The sequence below is a fragment of the Mytilus galloprovincialis genome, chromosome 7 (genome assembly GCF_965363235.1).
Source record: "Mytilus galloprovincialis chromosome 7, xbMytGall1.hap1.1, whole genome shotgun sequence".
NCBI classification, from domain to species: domain Eukaryota; kingdom Metazoa; phylum Mollusca; class Bivalvia; order Mytilida; family Mytilidae; genus Mytilus; species Mytilus galloprovincialis.
This window is the reverse complement of record NC_134844.1, coordinates 1527604-1554035: the sequence shown is the minus strand read 5'-3', so window position 1 is coordinate 1554035 and position 26432 is coordinate 1527604. Positions and strand designations below refer to the sequence as shown.

Genomic DNA, 26432 nt, shown 5'->3' with positions numbered 1-26432 from the left:
TGCTTTAATTGACAGTTGTGCAATCTAAATTATTTTCTAACTTTTATATGAATGAAAATAACATTAAATTATCAACACAATAATAAAATCTTTGGACCTCGTTAAAATTTGTTTTGAATTTAAGCTTTGAATCTTTGCAAAGGACATGTCATTGATTCATGTCTGTCATATCAAAGTTTTTTCGTTAATTCTTTTGTTAAATATTAAACAATTAGTTTTCTAGTTTGGATTGTTCACATTTTTTACGTCAAGCATGTAATAGCTGACTATATGGTATAGTTTTTTCTCATTGTTAAAGGACTAACAGTGGCCTATAATTGTTTACATTCTCTTAATTAGAACTCTGGCTCATAGATGTCTCATTGGTAATTAACCCCCAGCTCCTTATTTTTATATATAAAATATGCAAAGAAATAAATGTATACTTTTACACTCATCATAATCCTTTGGTTCCCCTGATCCATTAGAAATCCTTTTCTCATCTACCACTAAATCTTTGGTGAGATCACTTAGACTGGATTTTGGTGGCAACTCTGGAGGTGATGAATCAGCCAAGGGTTTGTATGATGACTTAGGACGAGGTTTTATTTCTGGTCTAGCACCATCTGGACTAGATACAATAGAGACACTACTTTCATTCTTAACACATTTTTGTGGAATGCCAGTATTTTGTAAAGATTCTTGTGGAATGTTATTGTCAGTTTGTAAAGAGTTTTTTGGAATGTTATATTCAGTTTGTAAAGTATTATCTGGAATGTTTCCGATTAAATTACTTTTTTCAGGAATGCTTTTATTTATAGAACATGATTTACGAATATCACCATCTGGAATGTCACTATCACAGTTATTTGATTCACATAATTTCTCTGTCCCTGAAATGCTTTTACAGTCATTACTATTTCCCTTACTGTCAAACACTTCAGGGATTGTCTTATCACTTTCACTATCAATCACAGACAATGAGTCTTTACTTTTACTATGTATTTCATCACTTGTATTAGTCTGTCCAAAACCAGTTGAAGTTCTGTCTAATTTACTTGACCTAGTCGTACTCTGAATTTCTCCCCGTAATTCAGTACAATGAGATTCAACTCTCTCAGTTCTGATGTCTTTTGATGGGGATGTTGGTTCACTATATTTGGTAAATGGCACAGTTTTAGCATTGTCATCATCAGCAGTTAACTTTGAGGAACGGTATTCAGCAGCCATACTTGTGTTTGTGTATTCGGGGTCACTAGAAAGAGATTCTGAAGCAGTGTTTTTATTTTTGTTTGTATATTCTTGGTCACATGATCTCAGTTCAGAAACAACAGAACCTGTATTTGTATATTCTGGGTCACGTGACAGAGATTCGGCAACAGCGCCTATATTTGTATATTCTGTATCACATGACGGAGATTCTGACGCAGTACTCATATTTATAGATTCAGCATCACTGCTATCTTTAGACTCAGTTTTAAAGCCAGAAAATAAAGCATTATAAACGTCTTCAGTAAAACTTGAGTCAGATTCTACTTTTTTAACATTAGACATGGTCTCATATTCCTCCTTATCTATTTCTTTAACATTAATTGGACTTTTCTCCATCTTCCTGGACGGTGCTGGACTCTTTTTCCTTGGAGGTTTGGCTGGTCTTTTCTATAAATAATAAAAATATTTTCTATTAGAAGCATAATATTCATTTGGTTAATACTATTATCTATCATCACTGAATTGTACAATAGACAGTTTTGAATGTATTCTAAGAACAAACAAATTATTGTATGACCTCATTATTTCTTGATACTGTGAATTGGGGATTTGACAGTTGTACATGCAGTTTTACCTGTGACATAGTTTCAGAGAACTGAGAAACTTCTTATGTCAGAATTGTAAATCCTTACTTAAAATAGTGTTGACCGTTAGGTACTTCCCCGGATTCAATTTGAGAAGTATTTTCTTTGAATGACAAGAGGTAAAAAATGTATACCTCAATCCTTCTTTATTAACAAAAGGTAGAGCATAGTAACAATTGTTTATATTTGTTCAGTGTTTCTGTTGTTCCTTTGTTCTGTTGTTTTCTCTTATGGATGTTTTCCTTCAGTTCACATTTGTGACCAGGATTAGTTTTTGTTTAATCGATTTATTGAACAGCTGTGAACTAATGTGGCTTTTATTTACCATAGTATTATCATCACTTTTATTTACCATAGCATTATCATAACTTTTTTAAATGACTTAACTGATTTTCAACATAGCATAAGTCTTACCTTCTTTGAAGCAGGACTTAATGTAGAACCTTCTGTATCTACTGGTTTGGTCATAACAAAATATCCTGAAGCAAAAAAAGATTTACCGTTAGGAATACTTAAAAATGTTTAAATAAGTGTAACCAACTTTATACAGATTTACAGGATATTTTCTTCTCAATGGTTCAAAGATGAAAATTCCCTATAAAAGCATCCAGTAACCTTTTTTTTAAGTCAGTAATCTGTTATTTTCTATGTTCAGTGGAATGTGAAAATAGGATAAAATCTCTAATTTGGCATTAAAATTAGAAAGATCATCTAAGGAAACACTTCAACTTCATCAAAAACTACCTTGAACAAAAACTTTTAATCTGAAGCGGGACAGACAAACGGACCGACAAACGGACGCACAGACCAGAAAACATAATGCCCATAAATGGGTCATAAAAATCTTTGTATTTGACCAAGTGTTCATTATATGTCTTGAGTGAATAACCAATAAATCATTTTATAATCTACATCTGTAGAGATACAAACCTAAGAATGGATCATCAGTCTGATTTGTTAGTGTAGGATTTGTTAATATTTTATTTTTCAGATACATTACTTAGCTCTAAAATATTTTTTCAGATACATAACTTACCTCTAAAACTGATCCATTTGTCATTTTGAACAATACAATAAGTTTAAGATAAACTGTACAAATTCTGTGGCCTTGTTAATTATAAACTTAAAATGAATCATAATATAATATTCCTAAAATAAGTTTATAACTCTCTATCTTTTTAAAAATCTCTTTTTATTGTCCTTATGACATGTTAACAGATTTCTCCTTACAATCATACCACACCTCCTAATTGCCTATAAACAAATGACTGGCAGACAGGACAAATATCATATAATGTCCCCTAACTTATTTGAGAAGACATAAAAAGCTATACAAATGATACGTGTATATATATCAAGCGCTATGCATGCTGTTAATATGTTAGTTATTGTCTTGCCCTGGCAAAACTCCAATTTCTTCTGACCTGTAAAAATCAACCTTTGTTGCTTGCACTTAACTTTTAGTTGAAAATGCTTATGAAAAGTTGCTCTTCAGAAGCACTTTCACATGTTTTAATTTGACATCTTGATTTCCAGGGAAAAGATCAATTATATTAGTTTTATCAGTTAAAGATGGATTCAACTCAAAACTAAGATTGCACTGATTTTGAGGTTTTGTTGACATTTCAATGTTCTTGTTCATTTAATATGTTTATATTAATAATCTTTATTGTTTCTTCTAAGGAATATCATTCAGTCTTTCATTTCGTCTGGTATATTCAATTCCTTATATTTCTTATTATATAAAATAATTTATGAAGGATCTCACTTATTCATGAGTAGTTTCCAGCCTAATATATTGAGTGTGCTATATATTTCTGTTCTATAAATGGTAGATTAGCAATCTGATTTAAGATTTGTCAACAGCTGAGGGCAGATTCTATTAGGAAGATATTCATCATTTTATACTATAACATTTCTATAACAAATACTCTCCCTTTTGGACTTCAATTACATTTATTTCAAAAGCTAGCTACATAACTAAAGCATAAGGCCTATTCCTGGTTGAATGAATGATAAATTTCCTGGATTAGGCCTTATTTAGAACCAACAGTCATCTAATAAAATTTAAAAAATTGTTGATTCTGAAGACTTTTCTATACATATTGTTTTTTTAAAAATTCAAATAAAAAAAATAAAAAAAGTTGACTTCTTAGCTAAACTCAGCCAATAAAGCATGTCTAGTTTCAATTATTTGGATTCAGTTATTGCTCTAAAAAGCAGCCAAATCAGATATATAATAATTAAGTGTTTCTCACAGTTAAACTGTTGATCAACTTTATTATGATTGTGTATTTTATATAAGTGTTAAGTATATATTTTTTGTTTTTACAAATCCAACACCTTTGAAATGTTTACCTGTTGTTACATTCGCATAAATATCTTCTGAAATGACCATTAAAAAAGTAAAATAATGTGTCAATGAGTATTTTCTTAGACATTTCAGTTTTTAAACACAATTTGCCATTAAAAGCATTCACATTTATCATAAACTTATTTCTCAATAAAGTATGATCTAAGACTATAGGATCTGATGAAAAAGTTAGTCACAATCATTTTATTTGTGATTTTTGTGGTCAACTGAAAACTCAATTTTTCTTGAATAATACATTTTCATTTTAATTAATTTAAAAAAGTTGAAATGTTAGATTTATCTTAAAGAAGCAGAATTGTTTGAATACAACCTTTAAAAAAAAATTTATAATATGATGTTTCTTCCATAAAAATCAGCATCAAGAATTTTATGACCTGAAAATCTCTTACAAATGATTTGTTATATCTTTTAATACGACTAATTGTTTTTATTTTGCATAACATCTGTTCATAATTGTTAAAACATAGTTTGAGTTTTCAGTCTTTATCAGAATATTTTTATATACCTGTATATTCTGAATCTACAGTCCCCCCTTCACATGGTGGAGGACCATCAAATGATCCTTGGCTTTTAGATCTGACCGGTGGTAAATCAGCTACGACCATATCAGCAGTTGGTGACATTACTTTTGGTGGCAGGATTGGGATATCATCAGTCTTTGGTGGCAGTGGTGGCACGGAATCTCTTTCTTTCTTTGGTAAATCTGGTGGGTAATGTTGTTCAAATTTATGATCAGGAGAAATTGCTTTGGATTCTCTTGGTGCTGGTTTAGGAGGAGAGATACTTCTAACTGACACTGGAGAATCATCAATTCTGTTAAATATAAGAAAATACAAATAAACCAAATATTAGAAATAGAAATGTTGACATTTAAATGTCTTTTAATTTTGTTTTATAGTGTTGCCTCCTCAATAAACAAGAGGCTCTCAAGAGCCTGAATCGCTCACCTGAATTTTTTTGGTTTAATCTCTCATCAATGATTATTTTGGCTTTTCAATTTATTTAAATGTTCTTTGAATCGTCCTATTTTCTTCAAAAGCAAAAAAAAATCATTTTCTCCTATGTTCTATTTTAGCCATAGGAGCTATGTTTCTTGACATACAAGGAAATAAAATATAAAATTTATACTAGATACTCTGAAACTCTGAAACTCATTTAGCCTAAGTTTGGCTGAAATTGATACAGCAGTTTCATAAGAGAAGATTTTTTAAAGTAAGTCAACATGATGAACAAATTGTGAAAAAAGTCTTTAAAGGGCAATAACTCCTAAAGAGGTCAATTGACAATTTTGGTCAAATTGACTTATTTGTAGATCTTACTTTGCTGATCATATTTGCTGTTTACAGTTTATCTTTATCTATAATAATATTCAAGATAATGACCAAAAACTGCAAAATTTCCTTAAAATTACCAATTAAGTGGCAGCAACCCAACAATTGGATGTTTGATTCATCTGAAAATTTCAGGGCTGATAGATATTGACCTAATGAACATTTTTACTCCATGTCAGATTTGCTCTTAATGCTTTCGTTTTTGAGATATAAGCCAAAAACTGCATTTGACCCCTATGTTCTATTTTAAGTAACGGCGGCCATGTTTTTTGACGGATCAAAAATCAAAGCACACACTTTGTGCAGGATAATCTAAGGAACAACCATGCTAAGTTTTAACCAAATCCATTCAGTAGTTTCAGAGGAGAAGATTTTTTAAAGTTAGCAAATATGATGAACAAATTGTGAAAAATTGTCATTAAAGGACAATAACCCCTTAAGAGGTCAATTGACAATTTTGGTCATATTAACTTATTTGTAGATCTTACTTTGCTGATCTTTTTTGCTGTTTACAGTTTATCTTTATCTATAATAATATTCAAGATAATGACCAAAAACTGCAAAATTTCCTTAAAATTACCAATTAAGTGGCAGCAACCCAACAATAGGATGTTTGATTCATCTGAAAATTTCAGGGCTGATAGATATTGACCTAATGAACATTTTTACTCCATGTCAGATTTGCTCTTAATGCTTTCGTTTTTGAGATATAAGCCAAAAACTGCATTTGACCCCTATGTTCTATTTTAAGCAACAGCGGCCATGTTTTTTGACGGATCAAAAATCAAAGCACACACTTTGTGCAGGATAATCTAAGGAACAACCATGCTAAGTTTTAACCAAATCCATTCAGTAGTTTCAGAGGAGAAGATTTTTTAAAGTTAGCAAATATGATGAACAAATTGTGAAAAATTGTCATTAAAGGACAATAACCCCTTTAGGGGTCAATTGACAATTTTGGTCATATTAACTTATTTGTAGATCTTACTTTGCTGATCTTTTTTGCTGTTTACAGTTTATCTTTATCTATAATAATATTCAAGATAATGACCAAAAACTGCAAAATTTCCTTAAAATTACCAATTAAGTGGCAGCAACCCAACAATGGTTTGTTTGATTCATCTGAAAATTTCAGGGCTGATAGATATTGACCTAATGAACATTTTTACCCCATGTCAGATTTGCTCTAAATGCTTTCGTTTTTGAGATATAAGCCAAAAACTGCATTTGACCCCTATGTTCTATTTTAAGTAACGGCGGCCATGTTTTTTGACGGATCAAAAATCGAAGCGCACATTTTGTGCAGGATATACTAAGGAACAATCATATTAAGTTTCATTCAAATCCATTTAGTAGTTTCAGAGGAGAAGATGTTTGAAAAATTGTTAACGACGACAGACGACGACGACGACGACGGACGCCAAGTGATGAGAAAAGCTCACATGGCCTTTTAGGCCAGGTGAGCTAAAAACACAAAAAGTATCAGGAGTAAATATAATCCATCTCAACAGACACACAATTTAAGTGAACATGTGAATTTGATATTTGATATTTTGTACTAACCAGTGCAAGCATGTATTTAATAACAAGAATGTGTCCCCAGTACACAGATGCCCCACTCCCACTATCCTTTTCTACGTTCAATGGACCGTAAAAATGGGGTCAGAACTCTAATTTGGCATTAAAATCAAAAAGATCATATCATAAGGAACATGTATACTAAGTTTCAGGTTGATTGGACTTCAACTTCATCAAAAACTACCTCGACCAAAAACTTTAACCTGAAGCGGGACAGATGGACGAACGAACGGACGGACGAACCAACGTACGCACAGACCAGAAAACATAATGCCCCTCTACTATCGTAGGTGGGGCATAACAAGGATGCACAATTAATAATAAAATAAATATGTTACAATCAATCATGGAATCAAAAGTTTTAACATCAAAATCTAAATGGTTGGTTTTTTTTGTGAATACACTGTCAACATGGTCAAAGGGGCACTAGCTGTCAAATTCATGGGCAGAGATTTGACTTAAATTCACATATTTAATTAATAACATACTAAAAGGTATATCAAAATAAACTATTGAAATGACCTCCAAATATTGCTGACAATCACATAACCTGATATAAACATAGACATATACATAATAAAAAAAATTGTAAGGGTTCCGTGGAACCCAGTGTCTCGCTTTCTCTTTCTGTTAATCGCAGGCTCAACAAAAATGAGGAAATAAATCAATAAAATATTCCTGTTGATACTATCTTTTGATTGTAAAAAGCTTCTGTCCAAGTTGGGTAAAAATCCAGGATTGTTTATGAATCTAATAAATGTTTAAAAACTTTAACTGCAGACTGAATGAAATGTTAACTGGAAGAAAACAAAATTTCCTTCTAGATACTAGCTTTTGATCATAAACAAGCTTCTGTCTAAGTTCGGTACAAATCAAAATAGTATAAGAAAGTTATTATAAAAGTTTAACCACAGAGTGAATGTGTTGTTTCCTGGCAGAAAATCTAAGTCCATTTAAAAGTAAAATACAGAAAAATGAATTTATTTTTTTTACAAAATTTACTTCTGGATACTACCGTATGATCATAAACAAGCTTCTGTCCAAGTTTGGTAGAAACCCAGTATAGTTTAAGCAAGTTATTAAAATTTCAAAAACTTTAACCACAGAGTGAATATTTGTGGACGCCGCTGCCGACAACAGAATGTAGGAATCGCTTAGTCTCGCTTTTTCGACTAAAGTCAAAGGGTCGACATAAAGATTGCGACCTTATGCAATTATTTTTATAGGTCTGATTGATTTTATGCTATAGGTTATTTTACTTTTATAAATGATTGAATCCCACAAAATCATATTTTAATTTTTTCATATCTCGTAGCTGTGCCCCTTTAAGAATACACCTTATCGCTATTTGTCCGCCATTACTTGATATCACACAGGTTCCCGTAAATTTTTGACGTCACAAAACAAAATATCTGACGCCACAATGGAAAAGTGGTTGTTGTATGCGTCAAAAGTTCAAGCGGCCGGGTCAGCCGGGATTAGCGATAAGGTGTATATACTTCTGACATTTCACCTGTCATGTTGATTTTTACCTATTTCTATTTTTGTCAGGTTTAGTATACAGGGCAGACTTTCTCTCCTCATCATTAACAGCATCACCAAGAGACAGTCGGGGTTTAGGTACAGGTCTGGTTTTGATTTCTGGTTCTTCCTTTCCTTCTGGTTTACTGCTGCCTGTTTGGTCTTTGGTGACATCTTCCTCAACAGCAGGTGCTAATGGTGGAGGTGTTGCTGACTTAACATTAAATGAAGTGTCATACACATTACTGTCATCATGAGGGTCGTCTGCTGCACCAGATATCATTATGTGATCTGTTATGGAGAAAAAAATAGGTTTTATAGTCTGGATTCATTATAATTTATGAGATACCAATTAGTGTGGATCTCATGGCTACATGAGAACAACAAAGTTAAATGTTCAACAAAAACAATAATTTATAAATGGTTGTATACATGCATGGTATACAGACTTTTTAAAAACCAGGATATCAAATATCCACAGTAAAACAATTGTTCCTCAATCCACAAAAACTGGTCTGCATGCTAATCTAACTCTATAATAATGTACAATCTAATATATGTATTGAGCATTGAGCATGTTCTTGTTATTTTTATAAGCATTGTACAATTAATTTTTAGTATTTAGCCATTTTTTTCGTAATGCAGGAAAGTAATGTTCTATCTAATTTTTGTGATGATCCTCTTTTTTCATAATTTTAGGACAATTTTTGTGATGATCCTCTTTTTTCATAATTTTAGGACAATTTTTGTGATGATCCTCTTTTTTCATAATTTTAGGACAATTTTTGTGATGATCCTCTTTTTTCATAATTTTAGGACAATTTTTGTGATGATCCTCTTATTTCATAATTTAGGACAATTTTTGTGATGATCCTCTTTTTTCATAATTTAGGACAATTTTTGTGATGATCCTCTTTTTTCATAATTTTAGGACAATTTTTGTGATGATCCTCTTTTTTCATAATTTTAGGACAATTTTTGTGTTGAAATTTTTTTGCAATGTTAGACTGTATTGTATAATTTAGTTTTTCAGTTGAGCCAATTTTTCATAACATTATACAGTATCGTACAATCTAATTTTTGTGTTCATCCTGTTTTTCATAATTATAGACAATAACGCAAAATCTAATTTTTGTGTTGGGCAAGTTCTTGTAGTTTTAGACAATATTTGTCTGAGAAAGTTAAGTCAAATCCTACTTTTTTTGGTATGCAATGCATTCATTCATGTTACCTCTGATAAATTTGGCAATTTCTGCATATTTCTGTTGTGACTGGTCATTCTTCAGTACAATCTCTAGAGCTGTTTTACCCTCTCCGTCCTGGGCATGTATATCTATACCTATAGTCAAATACATATATATAAAAGTGTTAGTATAAATTCATGATTATTACCGGTATACATTTCTTAGAATGTTATTATTTACTGTTATATAATAATATATATGACAAGCAAAAGCAAATCATTGCATTTAAAAAAAAAAAAAATCATTAATAAAAACTTAGCTGCAGTGGATTGGGGGTTGGGGTAGTGAAGAAAAGAGGATTTCAAAAGGATCTTAAGTGGTTGAAATGCTGGATTGAGTTTTGAATATTTGATGTGAAATAAATAAAACCAAAGTGTGAGTGCTACAAAAGCAATTGCTGCTAAGTCAATGTTTTTTATGATTTGCACAGGTAAAAACATTTATTTTCACTCACATTTCTACCTTATTCATCTAAGACAATGGGAAAGCATGAAACTTGCAAAATACATCTATCAAATAATGTTTTGAAACTTCACCAACTAATCATTGTCTTTAATGGAACTTGTTCTAAACCCATTAATTGTAACGAACAAACAAAAAGTTATCACAGGGTGAAAAGAATATATTTTGACCATGACAGTTTACACACATAATTCTTACCTTTTTCGACCAGTAACTTGACCACTTCTGTTTTACAGTACATAGCAGCCACATGAAGTGCTGTTCCACCCGTCGTCTGTAAATAAATGGACAAAGTATTCAACAAATATCTAGCACTTGTAGCATATACATCTTTAATATACATATATGTTACAAGTTCAAATTTTCACTGACAGTATCAGTGTTCCTATATTGCTTCAATGTGACTTTAAATATTTAGAATTTTCCAAGTTATAAAGGGACATAACTGTGACTCACTGATGATACAATTTGCCATTGATATTGTTTTGTACATAAATCAGGCTGTTGCTTTTTATCATTTGAATAAGGGTTTTGTTTTACCATGTTAAAGTTTCTATATAGTATGAGCTTTGCCCATTGTTAAAGACTGTAAATTTTTACAGGAAGGGAGGCACTAATGTTCTATTGCATTACACGATACCATTAATTTGCATATTAATGAATTACCTTATTGTAATATTTGTTGCTTACTATATTTAATGTAATATTTATTGTACTTGATACCTATAAGCTGTATTGCTTTTGGAATAAAGAATATATATAATTTACTGACAATTGTCAACACAAGGCAGCCAGAAAGAGTTTTTGGGGAGAGTGTGGAGTTGTTATATTTTTTAAAGGAGTGCTTGGTACTCACTGTTGCTTCCATTTATATTTTAATAATTATTTGTACATGTCAGCAGACAGGAGTCAATAAGAGATAGTTGGGGGGAAGTGTAGTGTAATTATAGGTTCAAAAGGTACTCACTGTTGTATTTATATCATAACCTGCCTCCAGTAATGTACTGATAATTTGTCCATGTCAGCAGCCAGGAGTCAACAAGAGATATTTGGGGGGAAGTGTAGTGTAATTATAGGCTCAAAAGGTACTCACTGTTGTATTTATATCATAACCTGCCTCCAGTAATGTACTGATAATTTGTACATGTCAGCAGACAGGAGTCAACAAGAGATATTTGGGGGGAAGTGTAGTGTAATTATAGGTTCAAAAGGTACTCACTGTTGTATTTATATCATAACCTGCCTCCAGTAATGTACTGATAATTTGTACATGTCAGTAGCCAGGAGTCAACAAGAGATAGTTGGGGGGGAGTGTAGTGTAATTATAGGTTCAAGAGGTACTCACTGTTGTATTTATATCATAACCTGCCTCCAGTAATGTACTGATAATTTGTACATGTCAGCAGACAGGAGTCAACGAGAGATATTTGGGGGGAAGTGTAGTGTAATTATAGGCTCAAAAGGTACTCACTGTTGTATTTATATCATAACCTGCCTCCACTAATGTACTGATAATTTGTACATGTCAGCAGACAGGAGTCAATGAGAGATAGTTGGGGGGAAGTGTAGTGTAATTATAGGTTCAAGAGGTACTCACTGTTGTATTTATATCATAACCTGCCTCCACTAATGTACTGATAATTTGTACATGTCAGCAGACAGGAGTCAACGAGAGATAGTTGGGGGGAAGTGTAGTGTAATTATAGGTTCAAAAGGTACTCACTGTTGTATTTATATCATAACCTGCCTCCAGTAATGTACTGATAATTTGTCCATGTCAGCAGACAGGAGTCAATGAGAGATAGTTGGGGGGAAGTGTAGTGTAATTATAGGTTCAAGAGGTACTCACTGTTGTATTTATATCATAACCTGCCTCCACTAATGTACTGATAATTTGTCCATGTCAGCAGACAGGAGTCAATGAGAGATAGTTGGGGGGAAGTGTAGTGTAATTATAGGTTCAAAAGGTACTTACTGTTGTATTTATATCATAACCTGCCTCCACTAATGTACTGATAATTTGTCCATGTCAGCAGACAGGAGTCAATGAGAGATATTTGGGGGGAAGTGTAGTGTAATTATAGGTTCAAAAGGTACTCACTGTTGTATTTATATCATAACCTGCCTCCACTAATGTACTGATAATTTGTACATGTCAGCAGCCAGGAGTCAACGAGAGATAGTTGGGGGGGAGTGTAGTGTAATTATAGGTTCAAAAGGTACTCACTGTTGTATTTATATCATAACCTGCCTCCACTAATGTACTGATAATTTGTACATGTCAGCAGACAGGAGTCAACGAGAGATATTTGGGGGGAAGTGTAGTGTAATTATAGGTTCAAAAGGTACTCACTGTTGTATTTATATCATAACCTGCCTCCACTAATGTACTGATAATTTGTCCATGTCAGCAGACAGGAGTCAATGAGAGATATTTGGGGGGAAGTGTAGTGTAATTATAGGTTCAAAAGGTACTCACTGTTGTATTTATATCATAACCTGCCTCCACTAATGTACTGATAATTTGTACATGTCAGCAGCCAGGAGTCAACGAGAGATAGTTGGGGGGGAGTGTAGTGTAATTATAGGTTCAAAAGGTACTCACTGTTGTATTTATATCATAACCTGCCTCCACTAATGTACTGATAATTTGTACATGTCAGCAGCCAGGAGTCAACGAGAGATAGTTGGGGGGGAGTGTAGTGTAATTATAGGTTCAAAAGGTACTCACTGTTGTATTTATATCATAACCTGCCTCCACTAATGTACTGATAATTTGTACATGTCAGCAGCCAGGAGTCAACAAGAGATATTTGGGGGGAAGTGTAGTGTAATTATAGGTTCAAAAGGTACTCACTGTTGTATTTATATCATAACCTGCCTCCAGTAATGTACTGATAATTTGTCCATGTCAGCAGCCAGGAGTCAACAAGAGATATTTGGGGGGAAGTGTAGTGTAATTATAGGCTCAAAAGGTACTCACTGTTGTATTTATATCATAACCTGCCTCCACCAATGTACTGATAATTTGTACATGTCCACACGAGGCAGCCAGATGTAGGGGGGAGTGTGATGTGACTGTATGTTTGACCAGATCTGGGTTCTTGGTTACCAGTAGCTGAACCACGTCATGTCTTCCATACTGGGCAGCAAGATCTAAAGCTGATTGATCTTTCAAGTTCCGAATAGTAGCATCAACGTTGTACTAAAATTTATAATAAAACAATGTAATATTATAAACCATTTGTCCTTCAAGTTTTGTATTTTAAAACCTCAATATTTTTCTAAAATTTGAACAACAGATCTAACCAAATATTAAGCCATTGTAATGCAAATTTTGTTCTGACAGTGGTAGCTAAATGCTTGACATATGCATACTACTTCATTTTATGCTCTGAAATTTATGTGTGCAAGTATTTGATGATAGTCATGATAATGTTCTGTCTTCTACCCTATCATTAATTAATTCTTATTGAAATGATTTAATCTGCATTATCATAGATGTGTTGATCATAGCATGCATAGGTCATAACAAGAGGCTCTCAAGAGCCTGAATCGCTCACCTTAATTCTTTTGGTTAAATCTCTCATCAATGATTATTTTGGCTCTCAATTTATTTAAATGTTTTTTGGATCGTCCTATTTTCTTCAAAAGCCAAAAAAAATAATCATTTTCTCCTATGTTCTATTTTAGCCATAGGAGCTATGTTTCTTGACATACAAGGAAATAAAATATAAAATTTATACTAGATACTCTGAAACTCATTTAGCCTAAGTTTGGCTGAAATTGATACAGCAGTTTCAAAGGAGAAGATTTTTTAAAGTAAGTCAACATGATGAACAAATTGTGAAAAAAGTCTTTAAAAGGCAATAACTCCTTAAGGGGTCAATTGACAATTTTGGTCAAATTGACTTAATTGAAGATCTTACTTTGCTGAACATTATTGCTGTTTACAGTTTATTTCTATCTATAATTATATTCAAGATAATAAACAAAAACAGCAAAATTTCGTTAAAATTATCAATTCAGGGGCAGCAACCCAACAACAGGTTGTCTGATTCATCTGAAAATTTCAGGGCAGATAGATCTTGACCTGATAAACAATATTACCCAACGTCAGATTTGCTCTAAATGCTTTGGTTTTTGAGTTATAAGCCAAAAACTGCATTTGACCCCTATGTTCTATTTTTAGCAATGGCGACCATATTTGTTGATAGATCATAACTTCGGATACAATTTACAAACTAGATACCCTAAGGAACATTCAGTTAAAGTTTGGAAGTATTTGGCCCAGTAGTTTCAGAGGAGAAGATTTTTGTAAAAGATTACTAAGATTTACGAAAAATGGTTAAAAATTGACTATAAAGGGCTATAACTCCTAAAGGGGTCAACTGACCATTTCTGTCATGGTGACTTATTTGTAAATCTTACTTTGCTGAACATTATTGCTGTTTACAGTTTATCTCTATCTATAATAATATTCAAGATAATAACCAAAAACAGCAAAATTTCTTTAAAATTACCAATTCAGGGGAAGTAACCCAACAACAGGTTGTCTGATTCATCTGAAAATTTCAGGGCAGATAGATCTTGACCTGATCAACAATATTATCCCATGTCAGATTTGCTTTAAATGCTTTGGTTTTTGAGTTATAAGCCAAAAACTGCATTTGACCCCTATGTTCTATTTTTAGCAATGGCGACCATGTTTGTTGATAGATCACAACTTCTGGTACAATTTACAAACTAGATACCCTAAGGAACATTCAGTTAAAGTTTGGAAGTATTTGGCCCAGTAGTTTCAGAGGAGAAAATTTTTGTAAAAGATTACTAAGATTTACGAAAAATGGTTAAAAATTGACTATAAAGGGCAATAACTCCTAAAGGGGTCAACTGACCATTTCCGTCATGTTGACTTATTTGTAAAACTTACTTTGCTGAACATTATTCCTGTTTACAGTTTATCTCTATCTATAATAATATTCAAGATAATAACCAAAAACAGCAAAATTTCCTTAAAATTACCAATTCAGGGGCAGCAACCCAACAACAGGTTGTCTGATTCATCTGAAAATTTCAGGGCAGATAGATCTTGACCTGATAAACAATATTACCCCATGTCAGATTTGCTCTAAATGCTTTGGTTTTTGAGTTATAAGCCAAAAACTGCATTTGACCCCTATGTTCTATTTTTAGCAATGGCGACCATGTTTGTTGATAGATCATAACTTCGGATACAATTTACAAACTAGATACCCTAAGGAACATTCAATTTAAGTTTGGAAGTATTTGGCCCAGTAGTTTCAGAGGAGAAGATTTTTGTAAAAGATTACTAAGATTTACGAAAAATGGTTAAAAATTGACTATAAAGGGCAATAACTCCTAAAGGGGTCAACTGACCATTTCCGTCATGTTGACTTATTTGTAAATCTTACTTTGCTGAACATTATTCCTGTTTACATCTATAATAATATTCAAGATAATAACCAAAAACAGCAAAATTTCCTTAAAATTACCAATTCAGGGGCAGCAACCCAACAACGGGTTGTCTGATTCATCTGAAAATTTCAGGGCAGATAGATCTTGACCTGATAAACAATATTACCCCTGTCAGATTTGCTCTAAATGCTTTGGTTTTTGAGTTATAAGCCAAAAACTGCATTTGACCCCTATGTTCTATTTTTAGCAATGGCGACCATGTTTGTTGATAGATCAAAACTTCAGATACAATTTATAAATAAGATACCCTAAGGAACATTCAGTTAAAGTTTGAAAGTATTTGGCCCAGTAGTTTCAGAGGAGAAGATTCTTGAAATTGTTTACGACGACAGACGACGGACGACAGACGACGGACGACGACGGATGCCAAGTGATGGCATAAGCTCACTTGTCCCTTCGGGACAGGTGAGCTAAAAATTGTGTACCTCAAGACATGGTTGCTGTTATTTATCATATTCGTTTTTTGTTTTTGTTTTAAACAGTGCCTTGTGTTGTGCTGTTACACAACTGTTACAGGTTAGGGAAGGGTTGGGCACCCACTCACATGTTTAACCCCGTCACATTCGGTCAAAAGTCATGAGCCTGTATTTCAGTCATTGCCATTTCTTGCTGTATATCATATTTGATCTATCCACGCCTCTGACTATATATGCAGTATTGGTTTTGCTCAGTGACTTATCATTGTTAACCTCTATGTTATAAGGATCTGGTCTTATTAGCAATATACCACTTCTGCCAATTTCTATATTGGTAGGATTAATAGATGAGGAACTTATTTTTTATCAGACTAGAACAAAATATTATCACCTAAAGAAATTAATCTTCATAGAACCTATCTTAAGTTTTACCTTTAGAAGGACCTCAACCACATCTTTGTAGCCATATTGGGCGGCCATATGTAAGGCTGTGTCTCCAAGACTGTTCTATTAAAATAAAATCATTATTCTAAATCATTAATATGCAAATTGAATAGCTAAACATAAATTTTATTATTGCACCCATTTTTTCGTTTTTTGTTCAGTTTTTATAACCGACCTATATTTTGCTTTTAATATTTCTATCTAATCGTCATATATTTATCATGTTTATTGATTGTTGTACAACTTTAAACTGAATAATTTGTTTAGCAAGAATTTCGTTTCTGGATATGGACATTTGTGATACAGTGTCGGTTTGGGGATTAAATATATATTTTGTAAGAAGAGTTTCAGTTTTAATTATCCTCTCAGTATTATACACAAGTTATTTGTTTTTCCTTCAATGTTCGTTAATCATCAGGCAATTGATTTTCTTAAAGGGTTGTTTTCCATTTTGTCACACCTAAGACTTTATAGCTAAGTACATGTATGCAATACAGATTTTGCTTATTGTTAAAGGCTTACACTGGGGTCTAGCTGTTTAAATCCACACCCTGTGGTGTCTTTCTTTATATGATTATGGGGTTAATTTTGCAATTATTGGGAGTGGTAATTGAACAATATTTTTTTCTAAATTTTCCAAAGTTCAATCAGACAACTTATCTTCTTAACAGTTAATCTAAAGTGTTAATCATTCCACACAGGCACATGTGTTGTGATGAGTCATTGACTCACGAGAGTATTGACTTATCAGGTAACATTCCCTATATGGTAAAGCTTTATATATAAAGATTATAGGTCAATCAACTCATAAATCATATTTAAATGTTATCTTTGTTTATATAAATATTTAATCTTTTACACAAATAAGCTGAAAAATCATCCTTATTTTTATAAATAATAATTTCATGTCTGTTGTGCAATTTTCAATATGATGCGGAAGACTTTTAAATATTTTACTTGAGCACTTTCTTAATTTCCTAGCCTAAAAATTAAATTCAAATTGTTCAAAATTTGAGCAAACAAGCACAAGGCTAGTATGGCATCATGTTTCCCACCAAATAGGCTGCCAGAATTGTACATTTGTTATACATGTAAATGAAGGCATCAAAAATACTAGACTTTCAATTTTATACACCAAACACTTGTTTTATGTACAAAAGGCTCATCAGTAAAATAACATTACTGATTTGTTTTTGTTCATTTTTAGTACATAAATTAGGCCATTAGTTTTCACGTTTGAATTGTTTTACATAGTCATTTCAGGGCCTTTTATAGTTTACTATGCAGTATGGGCTTCACTTATTGTTGACGGCTGTACGGTGATCTATAGTTGATAATTTCTGATTCATTTGATCTATTGTGGAGATTTGTCCCATTGACAATCATACCACATCTTCTTTTTTATATTAGACAAAGCTGTTTCCACAACAAAAATTGTACAGAATAAAATTCAGTTCTTCTTAGAAAACCACAACAAACAAACAATAAAATTGAGAATGGAAATAGGGAATATGTCAAAGAGAACACACCCTGAACAAAGAGCAGATAACAGCCAAAGGCCACCAATGTGTCTTAAATGGAGCAAGAAAATACAGTACCAGGAGGCAGGCCTCAGCTGTTTTCATATGCTGTAAGGATAGGGTACCCATACTACATTTACAATTGAGCTTACATCAAAACTGTTTCTAGTGGTGATAAACGAATTAGTTTCAATTGAAATCCAGGAAAAAAATTACTGTCCTGGTGTCAGATTAAAGGATGTGTCAATTTATTGATGCTACTTTACTGTGTGAGGCAGATATAAAACTTCTCTCATTAATACATATAACAATGAAACTACAACAATACAGGAAGAAATACAATGTGAAAGTCAAGAATTTAAAGTTTTCAAGGAAGTACATGTTACTATTTTAAGACCAATTACTAGTTACATAAATCTCTCTTTTCTGTAATGGACAGTGGTTTTATAGAATAGAAATATTCCAATTCCACTCAACCTAATTGAAATTGGTGTAACTGCTTGTTGAAACACAGATTTTCAAAACAACAATTTTACATGTAGACTTAATTACTAGCTTAAACTGGGTGATTTAAAATTCTCTCCTTTTTTAATTAACAAATTTCTATATTTCTGTTTCTAAACAACTCATAACATGCATAAGATTTATTTTTAAAACTGATATATATTGAAATCTTTTGCTGAGTCTTAAATTGTATTGTACATCTTTAGCACAAAAGGGATGTTGGCATTTGAAAATGCAAAGAAAAGTTTTGAGATTTCATCATATCCTTTCCAGGCTGCCAAGTGTGAAGAAATTTATACTGCATGGTGCCCCAAATAAAACAATAGACATTTACCTGTACATCTATAGGGATAATGGCATTAGTAAATGTTAAAAAGAGGGTACAGATTTCATCGTATCCCTTCCATGCTGCTAAGTGTAATGGAGTACAGCCGCTGTTATCTTTGGAACTGACTGAGGCATCCAGGTTCAACAGGCATTCTACTGCTGATCTGTAAAAATATTCACAAAGGTTAAACATTTCTAAATATGAAAGGGCATCAGGTATAAAGTTGACATAAATTCAAAATATTTTTCAATATTTTTGTTTCAAATATTTAAGCTGACTGATGGAATAATATTTGGCTATAATTATATTAAGTCGGTAAGTTGTAATTTGTCAAAATAAGTTCAATAACATCACTGATATTTTATTGGCTTGCAAGTCAATAACTGAACTCATTTGAATCTGTTTTATTGTCACCTTTACTCAGGGGATGGGTTGTGTATGGGGTAAGCATGTTTAGTGTAAAAAAAAAAAGGATGTCAACATTGTAAAGGGAAACAAGGCAGCCAATAGAAAGAACCCTTTTTGTTGACTAATTCTGCCCACAAAATTAATTCCAATGGCAGAAATTACATTTGACCTTGAAATTACATATGGCCTTGAAATCAAACAAACCTAGAAATTTTCACATTTACAATTACATATGTGTGACCATAAGAATGCTTTGGAGATAATCCTTATGGTTTATTTGAGGGCGACTAGTCTAAACTACACATGAAATGCTCATACAGTATCACAAGCCCATGCATTGCTAATAGCAGTTTCATTTGGACTTTTTGTAATTTGGATAGACATTTTAGTATGTTTATATAACATGTATAAATACATTATGAGAATGGGAGTCAAATGAGTTAACATTAATTTGACTGCTAATGCCCCTTTTATTTGTATAGTATAGTATTAAATGAGTTGAAACTTGAAACTAATTTAGTACACTTTTGGCACCTTTTTACAGAACAATGGTATGAAGATCTTCTTTAAATCCTTTTAATTCCAATTCATAAAAGAAAAGACATAATGTGTATGTAAAAAATAAATTGGACGTTATTTGATATCGAACAAATTACATATGTACACCAATTATATACTGTTGCACATTCTTATTCATATCTTTTTCTACCAAAGATATTATGAATATGAAATTTGTCTTTTGAAATGCCCACATATACATGTTATGATCTGTTCATATAGATGGTGATAAATTGCTACTTTACGATAACATTATAGATTATTTAAGATGTTTCTTTCACTTTCTTGTAAACTGCAGTTTAATTGTAAAATTGTAAAAAAATAGGTACAATGTAATAAATTCACACAATTTTATTGCCATAAATATTACAAGTATCATAAAATTGAAACATATACATATATATTTATTTAATTTTATACAATTCCAAGAAGTATAAATGTAGTAATATACTTTATTGTATAACAGACATTCCATCATCTATGACAGAACTTCCCTATATATATGTCAGGCTCAATAAGGAAAGAATTTATCATTGGGAAGTAGAATATAAAAAAGATTAAATATTTATGATCTTCTGATAAAAATTATCTTATTTCATCAATAATTTAACCCTTATAAAGCCATAAACAAAATATAATACACTGAACAAAAAAATAGCTATCCTTAAACATTGGATGGCCTTTTATTTCATGTCATATATTATACCAGGTTCAAAGTCTGATTATATAGCTGTTTAAACCTTTGTTGTGTCATAAAACAAGGAGTGACAAAAAGTTAAATAATAACTCTGAATCATATAAAACACCATGTACAAAGTCTACTTACAGTCTATTTAACTAGTATTGTGGAATCATATAAAACACCATGTACAAAATCTACTTACAGTCTATTTAACTAGTATTGTGGAATCATATAAAAACACCATGTACAAAGTCTACTTACAGTCTATTTAACTAGTATTGTGGAATCATATAAAAACACCATGTACAAAGTCTACTTACAGTCTATTTAACTAGTATTGTGGAATCATATAAAAACACCATGTACAAAGTCTACTTACAGTCTATTTAACTAGTATTGTGGAATCATATAAAAACACCATGTACAAAGTCTACTTACAGTCTATTTAACTAGTATTGTGGAATCATACAAAAACACCATGTACAAAGTCTACTTACAGTCTATTTAACTAGTATTGTGGAATCATATAAAAACACCATGTACAAAGTCTACTTACAGTCTATTTAACTTGTGGAATCATATACATAAACATTATTCTGTTGACACAGAGATATGCCTCATCTGTCAGCAGAAAATTCATAAAAAAAAAACTGAACAAACAAACAGACGGCAAACATACCCACAGATCAGAAAACATAATGCCCCTCTACTATCGTAGGTGGGGCATAAAAATCATTTGTAGAGAAAACAAAAAGAATATGAATCTAATTATTTCCACAGTATAAATTCTTCTGATTTCCCAAGCTTACGCTTTATTTTCAAAACTAGTTATATATAATTTTTTTAACAGTCAGAGCTCAGACATAAACAAGTCGTTTTTTGTTTTTGACTTAAATAAGTCAAAACATGTATTTATTATAAAAATGTGTTTTCAATTTTAGACTAATCTAAGTCAGAAAATGACAGACTTGTTGAGGTCTATTTATGTTGATGAAACAACTTAATTTTACTTGATGGCCAAAGTACACCACCTATGACAGTTAAAACCTGTCTGAGAGTTCACAAGGACTTGAGCTATCTATATTTAATTATCTAATTGAACATCCTTACCATGCTTACTAAACACAGATGTTTTACCTCATTAAGTGTGGTTCCAGGTGGTTGCATTGTAAGGTTAATTAACATTATCTCCGATTTTTTAGACTCTCATTAATATTTTTCTTTACAAGACAAAGCATTGTCTTACAATGTTGTCATTATTTGATTTAGATGCATGACCTTTTTATTAATATGCGTGGGTCTTGAAGTTGACCAATTTTGATAACTTATCGACTTGTAGGAGTCATTTGCAACTTTTTGATTCTGGTCAATTATTTCTTGTTAAACAATATTTGACTTATTTAAGTCGTATTTTGTCTTGCATTAAAGGGAGACAAATCCTAAAACTTACAAATTTAGACCTCTATGAGTCAAAAGCAGATTCAGACTTATTTATGTCTGAGCTCTGACTGGTTAATAGAAAGTCTACATGTACATACATTGTAGCATGTTAATTCACAATTTATTTCTCTGTATAAATTCTTTCTTAAACTTCTTGGATATCTTCAAGCATGACCAAAACAAGTGTAAATCAAAGCGCGAAAGCGCTGCATGTCAAGGCAGTTAATTACAGGTTGTGTGTATTTCTAGTCCAGTTATATCATTATCTTCCATAGTACAGAGGTAGTTTGTAGTATTTAAGATTAAGAGTTCTCTTTTACCTAGTTCACCTATATTCATAGTCTACTGTTTCAGTATATTTTCTGTACCTCGCCATGAAATGCATTTTGAAGACGTATAAGAACTTTTCCTTATTAACATAAATAGACTAATTTTAATTATTGATTATATACGCATATTCAATGACTATGAAAAGTAGTTCACAAAGATTGAGTAGTACTGTGTGTATTGCAAGAACATCAAGTAACATAATGGTAAATGTACATAGTAACATGTCAACTCTTTTGATGACCAAACAAAGTTATTTTTCAGTATAAACATGATAAAATAATTTACCGGTATGAATGAAAAAGGAGTTTTTAATAAGGAAAACAATGACATCTGGTGGTCATTTATAATAGCTGTCTCATTAGCATTTTAACCACTTCCCATATTTGCAATTAAGACATACCCACCTTTGCACATGTGAAAAAATATTTCTGACAAAAGTCAGATTTCTCTTGTCAAAAGAGATTTATATTTATATTGCAATAAATTATTCAGAAGGAGGTACATTCGGTTTAAATTATATTTTTTATTCTATGAGCATTTAGAGTAATCAAAATTCTCCCAACAGTATCGTAGAACGTACTGCTCTTGTCAACTGAATCATATACACAAACACGCGTATATTGACTGGTACCCGATCGTAATGTTACACATATATCAAGTAGCAAATGCCCAGAACGTAGTAGCGGGAACCAGGATAATACGTAGACAACATACATAACTAACGAAATTGAAAACGCTTACGGTTTCTCGTTCATAAACCGAATTCCGCTTTGAATTATAGAAAATGCAATATTAATCATGTTCAGTCGACCTTTCATTGTTATATCAACGTCTGAATCTTTAGATGTCAGATAAAACTCGAAATTGACCCGACCTCTTTCCACACGGAATACAAATAATGATAGTTTGTAATCAGGTTGACTGCTAATAATGCAAAATACACATTAATAACAAGTTTTTTAAAACGAACAATACACACTGATCGTTTCTTTATTTCCCAATGTAAATGAAAGAAACAAAAACCATATCATACCATAAAAATTAGAGGAGAAAATTGAACATTTCCGGATCTATTTCTGGCCAAATGACCCCCTACATATATTTGTTGGATGTTGCGTATGAAAAGATGTACCTCATGACTTGAAAGTCAGGCCTTAAAGCACTGCCTTTAAAAACTGATTATTTAAGTAAATTTTCAAAGTCCAAGGACCTTAAATAATAAATACTCTCCACAAAATTATCAGACCTCAACAAAATTCGAACTTGATCTGAACTTGACATGATAAAACAATATATAAATATCAAATCAATATCTTCAATCACGAATGAAAAAAGTGTGGAAAACTTATTTGTCGGACTGACAGACAGAGTGCAAAACTTAAGTCACCTTCTACTTCATGGTAGAGGACTAATGATGATCACTGATTCTCACAAAAACAAATAACTTTGTGGAACGTACTAAATGAATTAGTAAGACACTCTGGTTATTAGGCAGAAAACAATATGGACATATTTTGTCAGCCTAATGAATGGTCATATGTTATTCTGTGTTAATTGACAGAAATAATTGCTGTATAACACTGTATTATTTATTGATTAATCTCACAGATTTATAACATTTAGATTGTCACTTGATAATCAATAGCTGCTATGCTGGGATGGTTTACATCTTGTCCTGGTATAGCAGTAATTTGTATAAGGCTTTATAATCAACAACTGAGGACATTATTCTCATATTACCGTAACAATTTGATTTTTGTAACCTTATCAGTTTTATTTTGCTTCAATTTTACTAGAGGTAGAAAAAAATGAGCATTTGATCCTCTAACATATTGTACTGTAAATGTTTATATGTTTCAACATAGTTTTTTTAAGGCATTAAAAGCTATATTTGGGACTATGTAAGAACCATCCTTTATTAGGCGTTGACCTTGAACCTTGTTCCATGTAGCAACTTTTCATGATAACATAAAACTTTGATTTATCAGGGGTCAGTTAAGTCAGCTTGTAACATGTGTAAAGTTGTTTCCAATTTTTAAGGGAAAGAAATCTTTAGTGAACATGCCAACATATTTTTACCTGTATTTTATTTTATCAGAATTTGAAAGATCAAAGGATGTAGGCATCCAATGAAAAAACTCTAATGTCTTAGTAAATGCTTCTAGTGTGAGTTTTAAAGGTTACCCAACATTGTAAAAAAGGGGAAATCTTTATGACTAATTTAGAGGATAAATAAGTTTCATCAAAATAGAAATTCTTCATTTTGTTTTTGATGATAAAATGTCCCATTAATTCACTAAAATATATAAATTAACATATAATATTTTAATCATGTGTAACACATGACTTACTTGTGAAAATAACATGTAAGGTACTGTATGTAAATAACATAATCAGAGCAAGCAGAATTAGAAAGATTGTTATGAAAGTGTGAATGATCAATGCCTAAATAGGCCCCTGCACATGTGATAACATGACTTACTTGTGACCATTAAGTGTTGCCAGGTGCAATGGTGTGTATCCCTCCCTATCAACACAGTTGATATTAATCGATCCTTTCAAAAAACTGAAATAAAAAAATTTCCAAAAATTAAAGCAATCACATATGAACCAAAAGAGGTAAACATTTGTAATATTTACTCTTCATTTACAAACATAACCCTAGTGTTACGCCCCATCATAACTGCTGGGCCAACTACATCAGTGGCCAAAGAAACACAATTTTTTAAGTGTGATTTGTAAAACGGAAACTCCTAAACTTCTGTGATGGCACAACAATCATTTGGATGAAGATTACATAGATTTGTTTTTCTGTAAGTATAGCAAAAGATTGACATTGTAGTGAAGTGTGAGTCAGACTCTGCTTCATTATCATCTCATTCAGTATCAGAGGATACTGAGGAAACTTTGGTCATGTGCAATTTCTTAATAAATATATTCATATGTTCAGTGCTCTCGTTATATCTTGTCACTGCTGAGAGCTGAATACAAAATGTATGTGGAACTCCTTCATTGAACGTGAGACAGGCTAACATTCAGAATCATATCTATACTATTAAACGAGAAGACCTCATTTTGTGTGTCGCTTCTCTTCCTTCCACAATAAATCAATCATCATGCCTCTGTGTTCTATAGGTAACATGCATAGTCGCATTTGTCATCCATTCTTATGATTATTCAGATTGAGTTATTTTGGGAGAAAAACGACAAAAAAGGAGTCCGGATATGATTCCGTCATCGGACTGACTTATAGTCATAGAAAAGACTTCCGGTTTGAAAGTAGCACAAATACAACCAATCGTATGATAGATAACAAAAATGAAAAATAAATAAGCCAATCAGAGCGTTCTCCATATCATGGTGTTGAGATCGCAAGAACCACAATTATTATACCTCCATATAGAGGACAATTATTTTTCGCGTTTATCTACATGTAAACTACGATTATACTACTTTAATATATAGAGACACTCTGTATTCTGTCTACTGTTTTCTTTGAGATGTTTACTATTTAAGGGGTCATACCACTGTTGTATATATATTAAAATAAGTAAAATATTTGACACAACTACAATCAATCGTATGATGGATAACAAAAATGGAAAAAAATAAGCCTTTCAAAGCGTTCTCCATATCATGGTGTTTAGATCGCAAGAATCACAACTATTATACCTCCTTAGAGAAGACAATTAATTTTCGCGTTTATCTACATGTAATCAACGATTATACTACTTTAATATATGGAGACTCTCTGTATTCTGCCAGGGACTATGTTAGTATGTTAGTATAGAAAGTCGGCCCTGATTCTGTCTACTGTTTTTTTTTAAATGTTACTAATTAAGGGGTCATACCACTTGCATATATATTAAAATAACAAAAAAATGCTGAACTTCATCTTAAACTACCTCGACCAAAAACTTTAACCTGAAGCGGGACAGACACGGACGGACGGATGAAA

At 32.0% G+C, this 26432-nt stretch overlaps 1 protein-coding gene across 10 annotated transcripts in view; it reads right to left on the bottom strand.

Annotated features, from left to right (window-relative positions):
• LOC143082101 (uncharacterized) overlaps window positions 1–26432 on the bottom strand; it is a 92361-nt gene that overhangs the window by 60935 nt on the left and 4994 nt on the right. For 6 of the 10 annotated variants that reach the window (XM_076257653.1, XM_076257649.1, XM_076257651.1 and 3 more), the window contains exons 2-12: window positions 24957–25040; window positions 19063–19219; window positions 16693–16767; window positions 13329–13550; window positions 10544–10619; window positions 9871–9978; window positions 8651–8930; window positions 4715–5022; window positions 4194–4220; window positions 2250–2314; window positions 426–1638 (exon numbers count right to left, since the gene is read on the bottom strand). In XM_076257653.1, the coding sequence (XP_076113768.1) occupies window positions 426–1638; window positions 2250–2314; window positions 4194–4220; window positions 4715–5022; window positions 8651–8930; window positions 9871–9978; window positions 10544–10619; window positions 13329–13550; window positions 16693–16767; window positions 19063–19219; window positions 24957–25040 (2615 nt within the window). Of the gene's footprint in view, window positions 1–425; window positions 1639–2249; window positions 2315–4193; window positions 4221–4714; window positions 5023–8650; window positions 8931–9870; window positions 9979–10543; window positions 10620–11312; window positions 11373–11438; window positions 11474–11816; window positions 11861–13328; window positions 13551–16692; window positions 16768–19062; window positions 19220–24956; window positions 25041–26432 lie in introns of those variants that run through there. The other 4 variants (XM_076257655.1, XM_076257658.1, XM_076257657.1 and 1 more) reach the window with 4 other exon arrangements.